Below are 10,656 nucleotides of genomic sequence, written 5' to 3'. Positions count from 1 at the left end.
TAAGCCTTCTTTTGTTCCGCAGACGTTTTCCTCTTTTGTTTTTTTATCCGCCATCATATCTTTCTGTCGACGCTCGGCTCGGCTAATGTCCGTCCTGTGCACTGACCGCTCTCTCCTCTGCATCATGAGTAGACACGCCCCTTACTGCTGATTGGCTACAAGTTTGTTTTGGTGCTCGGCCCGATTTGAAAAAAATACATACCCCACCTTTAAACAAAACACCATAAAATGTGAGCTTTCACAGGGAATTCTGGGAATGCCAGTTTATGGGTTTTCACTGTAAATTGCAGTAAGATGAATTGTTCTTTTTCACTTCCACAAACTGTAACAGTAGTTAGTGTAAAAATTACATGAAATGTAAGGTTAGATCTATTCGTTTTTCCTTGTATATAGTAAGGGAACTCACGGTAAACAATTAACAGTTTTTACTGTAGCATTTTTACAGTTAAAATTAGTCTTTTCTACAGTGTGCTTATCCAAATTTAAAGCTGTGCTATAATATGGTATACATTTTGTGATGATCTAAAGAATTGAGCAGTTGAAATGTGCTGTATAGTGTATATATATATAGCTTTAGGTGAGAGTACTGTATGTATGCGGATAAAGATGGATATACTATATCATTTAAATATGTTGCTGGGTGATAATATAGATGCGATATATGATATAAACAATTGTGCAGTTGAGATTTGCTACATATATAGTATATATCGCTTGAATAGAATACAATGAAGAGAATGCAATCGGTAGCTTTGCGATTAACTTGTGTAATTCCATCTCTTAAGCATATACGTGTCTTATTACCAATGCATTCCTGTTTTTCTGCTGTTTTCTCGTAGCCCCTGGAATTTTCTTTGCTTAGCCTTGCATTACGTGATGGAATGAGGGGGCGGAGTCAGCATTGTGTTACTGTTTGATTGACAGCTTTCTTCTCTTTTTTTTCTGCCTCAGGGCCTGCTGAAGTTCCCATGATGTCACCGAACGGTTCCATTCCACCAATCCACGTTCCTCCTGGCTACGTCTCCCAGGTAACCGTCAGGAATGGGTCAGGGCCATGCGTCGGGGTGGCGAAACCTCTCTCGCACAATGAGGATGTGATTTCACCCCTCATAGGCGAATATCCCTTTCTTGGAAACATGTTTACAAAGTGTGATTCTAGTATGCAGCAGCCAAACAAACAACAGAAGAACAGGCACAAAATTCCAAGTTGTTCATCTTAAGGAACGGTGTCAGGCCAGAGTTTGCTAAAGGTCGGCGGCAGTGACATTTCAGTAGAAAGGTCAAAAACTCTTGCAGAGAGGGCAGGAAAAAGGGTTTGAGTTGTGGGTGTAATAAATCAGTGGGAGGGTTATAATGGCACAAAGGTCACTCGTGTAAATATGATTCATTAGCGCATTCCACCCGAATGTGAAGGACAGGACCTGCACACCAGTTTCTCTCTTTGAACTTCTCAACAAGATGGGAGCTTTTTAGCACAAGTGCATCAAAATGAAGTGATAATAATGCTCATTATGTGTGTAATTGTTGCTCTGTTGCCTCAGAAAATGATGGGAAATGGCATTTTATTGCACAAGCATGTGGCCTCATAAATGGCAGTTTTTTTTTATCTCTACATAAAAACATATGTAACAGTCAACATACAATATCGTTCAAAAGTTTTGTTTTTTTTTTATAGATTTTTTATTAAGATTTTTTTATGCTAATTAAAGACATCTATTCTCACCCAGGCTTCATTTATTTGATCAAAACTACAGTAAAAACATTAATATTGTAAAATATTATTACAAATAAAAAATGATTGTAATTTAAAAAAATTCTAAAATATATTTTTCTGGATTATTTAAGTTATTATAAGTGTCTTTACTGTCACTTTTGATTAATTGAATGCATCTATGCTCCATAAATGTATTATTTACTTTCAAAAATAAAAATCTTACTGACCCCAGATTTTTAAATTATATTTAAACACATTACCTAATAAATAATAATGTGCCATCCATGATACTATTTATGAGTTAATTACCTGTCCAGATATGCTTGAGTTGTATAGAATCATAGTGTCACCGTGTCTTGACATTATGATTTAAGATTTATTTTTAATGTTAGTGAATAAATCCAGAAACTGAGTTTGTAGACCTCTGAGATTAATTAATACAATTAATATTTGATTTTAAAAATACTACTTAATACTAAAATTAACATACTAACAATTTCACATCAACAGTTAGAGCTAAACTTGATAAAATTATTTTAAAAATGAATTTGTTGATGTGAGCAATTGTTGGTTCTCCTGAAATCACTATGATGTTCAATTTTTTGCTTAATTTATAAGCACAAATGAACATTTGACATAATCTGTCTTTGCACGTGGCAGAATACACAAACTCAAACATAAATTTGTGCTTGTTTTCCCCACATGTCAGTATTTATCTCTGGACAAAGCTTTCCCTCTGGTTTAAAATGGAAAAGCTAGTTGGTATTGGACATAATTTTTAATTATAAATATTGAGTGAACACTTTGTAAACATTTTTGTGTACTGTTTGCCAGAAAACACCCCTCATCACTGCATCTTCAATAATTTAAATGCACATTGCATCAATTACGAACTAGAAAATATGAACTTCCCAGGGGGGCTTGAAGGTACATGCTGTGTAAGTGTTTTAATAGCTCGCTGCTTGAACCAAGAACATGCTGATTTTCCTGCAGTAAAAGCATTTTTGGTAACGAACAGTTTTCTGCTGTCGTCAATAACCTCACCCTTTAACCTTGGGTGACCAAGCTGGTCAGCGTGGGTTATAAGTTGAGGACAGTGAGTTGATTCTCCCATGTGAACTGTACCAGCAGATCTGTGATTCCTGTAAGCATCTTCCATGCATGCATTCCTCCAGTGGAATGTACTTGATAGCCGTTCCATTAGAAGGCCTTGTTTACTTTTGCATTCCTGCCCTTTGTTTAAAGTGGCACTGAACATCTGTGGTTGCCTCGTAACTGCTGGCACGTTAGATCCGGTGTTGTTTGTCGGGTGGGGCACTAATGGCTGACATCAGAGGGCCTGTGAGGTTGGGAATTGTTTGGTATGACGTCTGTGGATGTTTGTATTTTCAGGTTCTGGAGGACAACACGGGCATGCGGAGGGTTGTGGTCACACCTCATTCTGAATGTTACCCTCCGAGTTACTCTCCGGCTCTGTCCCCGAGCCACCACATTCACCCGCCGTACCTGACGCACCCACACTTTATTCCGGCTTCACATACGTCATATTATCCCCCAGTCAGCCCCGGTGACGTGCCCCCACATCAGTTCTATCAGCACCGACTGCCACCCATCTTTCCGGAAGGTAAGCTTCATAGTCCACTGTAGACTAAAGGTCCTGGTCTTATTCACTTATTTGAACACATACTTCAGTGAGGATGGGCAACCGTCTCTTTGTACTGAAATCATAACTCCTAACCAAGCTCAACATGAAAGCGAAATACCACACAAAGCTATGAAAACACAACACAACCAATCTGAACATTCATTACCAGTGAAAAGTTGGGACATGCTTGACTGAATATTTCTTGTGCTTTTAAGGAATGATTTTCTTATTCTTAAATGATTGAAATCCTTTTTGTAGACTAATATACATTTTAAACTAAATATGAAATATAATAAATATGTTTACATATATATATATATATAATTTTTTTGTAAAATATTTTAATGTATAACATGCATTTCTTTAATAAACATATAATTTTATTAAACTTATACTATAATTGTGTTTTTGTTTAAGTTTCATATGTGTATACAATGCAACACAAAATTAGTTTTGTAGAATAGAAATATATATATTATATCAAATCTGTAAATTGCTAAATTTTCATTTATTTTCATTTGTGTGGTGAGATATACAGTGCTGAATAAAATTACTTTTGTGGACAAATATAAATTGTATGTTGAATATAAAATGTTATTCATATTAAATATATACTGTATTTTATAATATTATTTATATAAAGGTAATTTGATTTATTTGACATTTTTGTCGTCATGTGTATACTGAATATGAACTAAATATGTACTGAATATGAAATATATAATTATATTAAATTATTTTAAATATATGAATTTCTTTGCTGTACTAAAATTTTAAATCATATGTATGCACATTGCTGCACAAAATTAGATTTGTAGACGAATACAAATTGTGTAGTGAATATAAAAATATATTACATTTTATATATTATAACATTTAAGACTTTTTTTTACACATTACATCTTTTTTATATATTATAACATTTTTACTTTTTTTATTAAACTACATTTTAAATATTTTAAAATATTTTAAGAGTTTTTTAAAAACATAAGAAAATTAACCTAAAATAGTTTGAGTAATATATTAAGTTTTGATTTATTTAACATTATTGTGCTTATGTATACACAACGCTGCTTAAAACACTTTTGTAGACTAGAATATAAATTGTATATTGAATTTTGTAAACTAAATTTTAAAATACAGTATAAAGTATATCAGTAATTATGTTTTACATAAATATGTTGCTTTGTTTAACATTTTTGTGCTCATGTGTATGCAACGCATTTGCTTTCTACTTTCCATAGTGTAATTACGATCTTTGTCTTATCTCAGAGATCATCCCGCTGTATAACATCTCCACTTTCATGGGTCATGAGGAGTACTGTAAACCTCCACCCAAGAAGCTCAAACAGCCGGTGGAGCGTACAAGTCTAAGTCAGGTGACCAGCCCGCTGTCCAACAGCTACAAGAACACCACGGCCTGCACCACCACCGCTAACGGCTACGGCAAGAGCCACAGCAGCCCTGGAGGAGGAGGAGGAAGCCCTGGCAACAAGAGGCCAGATCGAAGAGCCAGAGGAAGCCCCAAACACTCAGACACTGAGCCACAGGGTGAGCTAAGTCGAATTTAAAACACCTCTAATTTAAGAGACATCTTGCTGATTTTGTTCTCATGTCTCTGTCGTATTTTCATACATGTGGCAACAGCTGAGAGCAAAAACAAAGGATACTTCCAGTGTCAGCTGGACTCAAAGAAAAGCAGTCAGAGCTGCTGACTCTGTTGAGATGAGTCAACAATCTTGTCCACATCTGTTGACTTTAAAGTCTCATTTCCATGAAGCTTTATGGGTCCTTACCTCTAAGCCTTTGTTTTGAGCTGTTATATCAGTGTCAGCACTTACTCTTAGTGTGACAGACACACATACACATTGGATAAACAGTATATAGTGCGAGTGTGAATGTGAATGTAGAAGAGTGCCCACTACTGGTGCAATACAGTCAGTCGCTTGAATGAAATAGGCTGGGAATAGCATACTAAAAGTACTATTACTGCTGCTGGAGTGTATAGTTGTGCAGTACCGTTCAAATGTTTGGGGTCAGTAATATTTCTATTTCTAATAAATGCTGTTCTTTTGAACTAATCAATCATTGATCAATGAATCCTGCAAAAAAAAAAAAAATCACAGTTTCCACAAACATATTAAGAAGCACAACTGTTCCCAACACTGATAATAATAAAAAATGTTACTTGAGCACCAAATCATAATATTAGAACTATTTTACCATATAAATGCTGTTCTTTTGAACTAATCAATCATTGATCAATGAATCCTGCAACAAAAATAAAAAGTAAAAAAAAAATCGTAGTTTCCACAAAAATATTAAGAAGCACAACTGTTCCCAACACTGATAATAATAAAAAATGTTACTTGAGCACCAAATCATAATATTAGAATTATTTTACCATATGCGTTTCTCAAAAAAATATTCGTTTTCCTTATTTATATAATTATTTATAAATTTCATTCTTGGCTTATTTGATAAAACTGAAAGGTCAGAACTTAATTAATTAATAAAAATAACGATTTATTTCCAAAATGTGTCATTTTTAAAAAATATTTTTAAATATATATTTTTTTTAATATTGAAATGTTTCTTATTTTTATTTAGTGTCATTTATTACAACAAAACTCTAAAAGTTTATCTTTAACTGTTGTATTAATAGATAAAGATACTATAACAATTCATGTTTAGGCTTTAATTCAATTTTCTGACTGATTTTAAAAAAAGAATCAGTTTAAGGAGTCATTTGTTGGATCATACTATGCTGGTTATGCTATATGGTTGTATGTCTTTTATAGTTTATTTTGTATTGCTCAGCCTTCATCATCATCTTCATTGCAACATTTATTTAGCTGTAAGGACGAATCAGTTCTTGATTACCAATCTTAGTACAAAGTATTTATTTCAAGTATGTAGTATACTATACAGTAAGCTTGAAGAATTCCACATAGCCAAGGATTCCAATAAGGGATGTAGCTGTACTGGGATCAGATGGTGGATGAATGTGGAACACATGTTGCATGAGATGCAGTAGATTCCATAATTCTCTGTATCATATCATCCTTTCCTTTTCTTTCATCATTCCTTTGAAAACGGCTCACTCTGTCTCGCTGTTTTCCTCTTTGTTCTTTAATGTCTTATCTTACCCTGGTCTTTGTTCTTGTGAACCTTTGGTTCCCATGCCTCTGTGTCTGTGTGTGTTAAAGAGAGAGAGAGAGTGTGTGTCTGTAATCTATCTGTGGCGAAACCACAGTGCATAATGAGACACCGATCTCTTCCTGTCTGAAGTGACAGCACAAGGCTGGTCCGTGTTAAAATGCATAGGGAAAAGGCACGGCAAATTAAATCAAGAGACGAGAAGCCGAGCTGTTCCTGTGGAGAATGTCTGAGAAGATGCTCAGATCTGGGTGAAATGCATGACACCAGACATTTAGACTTGGTCTTCAGTCTCCAGCGGTGTTCAGGACTTTGCTGTGGCTTGTCAACAAACTACTCATAATTTCAACTAGTGAAAGCAAGTCTAGCTATGCTTTTGAAAAGTTAGCTAGTTACACTACAGTTCAAAATTAGGTATCTGTGAGATATTTGTTTTATATGTTTTTTAAAAAGAAGTCTCTTATGCTCACCAAGGCTGCAATAATTTCATTAAAAAATACAGTAAAAACAGTAATATTGTGAAATATTATTCAAGTTTAAAATAACTATATTCTAAATGTAATTTAATCCTGTGATGCAAAGCTGAATTTTCAGCGTCATTGTTCCAGTCTTCGGTGTTACATGATCCCTCAGAAATCATTCTAATATGCTGATTTGCTGCTAAAGAAACATGTATTATTATTATCAATGTTGGAAACAGTTGTACACATAGTTTTTTTTGTAAAAATCATAAAACTTTAATGAGAATGAGAATTCTTAATGAAGAATTTATTTGAAATATAAATGTCTTTACTGTCGCTTTTGATTAATTTAATGTGTCCCTGCTGAGTGAATTATTCATTTCTTTAAAAACAAATCATACTGATCCAAAACATTTGAACGATAGTGCTTAAGAACAATTTCTTATTTTTATCAATGTTGTAAACGGCAAAAGGGGATTCTTTGATTAATTGATTAATTAATACATTTATTTGAAATAAAAAAGTGATATTTTGTAACATTATATAGATGCTTACTGTCAGTTTTTATCAGTTTAATGCATGCCTGCTAAATAAATTATTTTCTTTCTGAATTATTTTAAACATATTTTTTTTACATTTAATACCACCAATGAAACAAGACAACACTGTAATTTATTGTATCATTTTGCTAAATTATTTTAATAAATATTGAGAAAATATCATTACAATTAAAAGAAATAACATGCTTTTTTTGTTAAATAGAACGTCAATTTTGAAATAGTTGCAATTGTGAGAAAAAGTGATCAGAATTACCTTTTTATTTATTTATTTATTTATTTTTACAGGCTTCCACTGGTAAACATGTGAAGTACTGTATTACAAAAATTTGTGACGTTTATCAGTTTTCTGCTGAAATGTAGTTTGTAAGATCACTTTATTTCTCAAAATTGTTTTCCAACACTGTCGTGACTCCTTTGAATCCAATGAGTAATTCAAGATCACTTTGAACAGATTTTAATCCATACTTGGAGTGGAATCTCTCATTTTTCCACTCTTTTCCCTCTTCCTCTAATAAAATAAAGAATCCACTGAAAACATCCTCTCTCAATCCCAACAACATCTTATTGGGGGAAAACCATGGAGGTCAGTGTGGGGTCATGTTGCCATGACTTCATCGCAGTGATGACTCATTGCAGGAGCCCCTTGGGCCCCATAAGAGCCAGACCTATGAACCTCACTCCCCAACAGACACTTTCCGACCCGGCTCAGGCCCAATCCAACAGCCCCATCCATCAGGACGTCTCTATTGCCTCAGATCTGTGTCTCTGTCTAGAGATACTGAATTTATGTTCTCTGTATTTCTTTCTCTATGCAAACAAGCATGAAGATGTTACAGACACACACACACACACACACTCTGATTTATGACTGATAGGAGACGGATGGCTACATTTAATGTGTTTTCTGTGCAGATCACGATGTGGACACGAGACGAGTACAGGCTGTGCCATCAGGAATGGACAAGCCGCAGGTGAGTGACTTTAAATCATGTCATCTCACAAATCTCCTTTCCGCAGACGGTTCAGCGAATCAAAAATGACCAATGTTGCCAGTTATTGTTTTATTTGTCCTGCAGGATTATTGCTCCACTATAAATATTCTAGAATTTTTCGAAAGCATTACATGACTTTTTTTTGTTTTGCATTAGGGATATAAACAAACACCAAATGCTAGGTTTTAAACTATTTTAAACATTGTTTGAATGACACCTCAAATCCCGCAGGCTTGTTAAGGAGAGTTATTGTTTCCTCTCTAAACAGATGTGTGATTTTTGCATGGTGGACGATAAAATTGGTTAGGGAAATCATATAAACTTGACTTGAGTCTAGGGATCAGATTATCATAGAGTAGGGTGACCATACATCCTTTTTTTCATATTTGTGGAAGGTAATGACTGAAAAGTAGTTTGACCAATAGCGTGCAGGTATTATACATAATCGACCAATCGTGGCGCGCGAGAAGGTGGGATCTACAGAGAATGATCAAAGCAATGCAAATACACACACATACAGTATAATGTATGAGTAGTGTAGAAAAACATTTTAGGTGATTTGGAAATCCCAACCAGGATATGGCCTGGAAAAAAGGGTGCATTATCATAGATGACTTGGCAACCATCCAGAACACCCTAGAAACCTCATAATAATGTGTTAAACCCATTCTGCACTTAGCAACCACATAAGGACTCCTGAGACATGAGGATTGTAATTGTTTAGAGATGGTCAGAATGAAGCATTTCCCTTTCCGTTCACGAGGGGGCAGCAGCTGTTAATGAATGGCTTAATGGTTCATTGATTGGTCACATCAATATGTTTTTCTCATCTCTGCTACCGATTTCATAATCTTTGTCTCTTTCTTTGAGTGGGAACGCATGTTATATATGCGTTTAAGGTTTAAAATGTGATATTAATATACAGGAGACCAAAAAATTATATATAGAATACATTGATTATTAAAGAATATATATATATATAGGTGTGGCATTTAATTAAAGAACACAAAAAGAAGGTTTTGTTAAATTTCAAATCGAAGATTAAAAAGCATTCAGACTTGTTCTGGTTTTCAGATGTAACTGAGACATGTTCATATTTGTGATGAATTGTGAAAACTGATGGCATATATCCACCTTGGGAGCAGTTAGTTATAAGTAATGGCAAAAATGGCTCAGAAAAGTGCAGTTAATTCTGACATCATTGGTGTAGATGCCATATGGGTTAATGTTTTGCTATCCAGTACATTTTCGTTCATATATTTTAACCCCTTTTTGTGTAAAGATAATAATCGTAATTGCCTTTAATTGTCATGTTCCTCTGACCTAATCAGATACCAGCAAATACACTTTGAACTTTTAACCCTCTGTTCTATCACAAAGTAGGCACACACTGTTTCTTCAGTGTAATAATGTTGTTTCTGTTCAAGGTCAGATTGACCCCTGCAGAAATGCACTGTAGAAAATATAATAAAGCAAATTGAAGTAAACAACTGACAGGAGTGTGCCACTACACTGAGTACAGCAGAGAATGTAATGTTAAAAAGAAAATGTTTTATATTTGAGGTCTCTGAGAACGCAAATGTAAGTAATGTGTTTCATGGAGAATGTTTGAGGCATGTTATCAAGTATTTCTTAATATATCTTTTAAGAGAATTATTATTATATTATATTATATACTTATATTATATTATATAGCCAATGGCGATTATATTGCCAAGGTGTGCGTAGAGGGTTGTTAAGTCTCTTTTTTGTGTGTATTATCAAGATGATAACACGTTTACCTGCTTTTTTGTGCTTCTTTCTGTTATCTCACCCTAAAAAAATTATTTTTATTCTACACAAGAAGCTGTTTCTGCTTTCCTGATTGGTGCTGTGGCATTACAGTTTCATAAATGAAGCATTTTTCAGTGTCTTTCGTCATGATCAGTTCCTGTAACGTTTTACTAATGCAGCCGACACTTAGATGTTTGTGAAGATACACCTTATAGCTCTTGCTTTTATTCTTTACTAAAACAAAATCGCTTGGTTTGAATGCAAAACAGCAAGTGTCGGATAAATAACCTGGTTTGCTGTGGCTGAAGATGTTTTTGTTTTGTGAATGAGCAGTCGCTCTCCGCTTTGAGCC

General features: G+C 34.3%; 1 protein-coding gene across 1 annotated transcript in view; it reads left to right on the top strand.

The window, feature by feature from the left end:
• The window catches only part of LOC107725837 (fibronectin type III domain-containing protein 3B-like), a 76,705-nt gene that overhangs the window by 41,006 nt on the left and 25,043 nt on the right, over positions 1-10,656 (top strand). The window contains exons 4-7 of the mRNA XM_016535236.1: positions 952-1,028; positions 3,107-3,338; positions 4,632-4,910; positions 8,452-8,510. Of these exons, the coding sequence (XP_016390722.1) occupies positions 952-1,028; positions 3,107-3,338; positions 4,632-4,910; positions 8,452-8,510 (647 nt within the window). The remainder of the gene's footprint in view (positions 1-951; positions 1,029-3,106; positions 3,339-4,631; positions 4,911-8,451; positions 8,511-10,656) is intronic.

The sequence above is a fragment of the Sinocyclocheilus rhinocerous genome, unplaced genomic scaffold, assembly GCF_001515625.1.
Source record: "Sinocyclocheilus rhinocerous isolate Xijiao unplaced genomic scaffold, SAMN03320098_v1.1 scaffold1508, whole genome shotgun sequence".
NCBI classification, from domain to species: Eukaryota; Metazoa; Chordata; class Actinopteri; order Cypriniformes; family Cyprinidae; genus Sinocyclocheilus; species Sinocyclocheilus rhinocerous.
The sequence above is the reverse complement of the archived record's forward strand: the minus strand, read 5'-3'. Positions and strand labels throughout refer to the sequence as shown.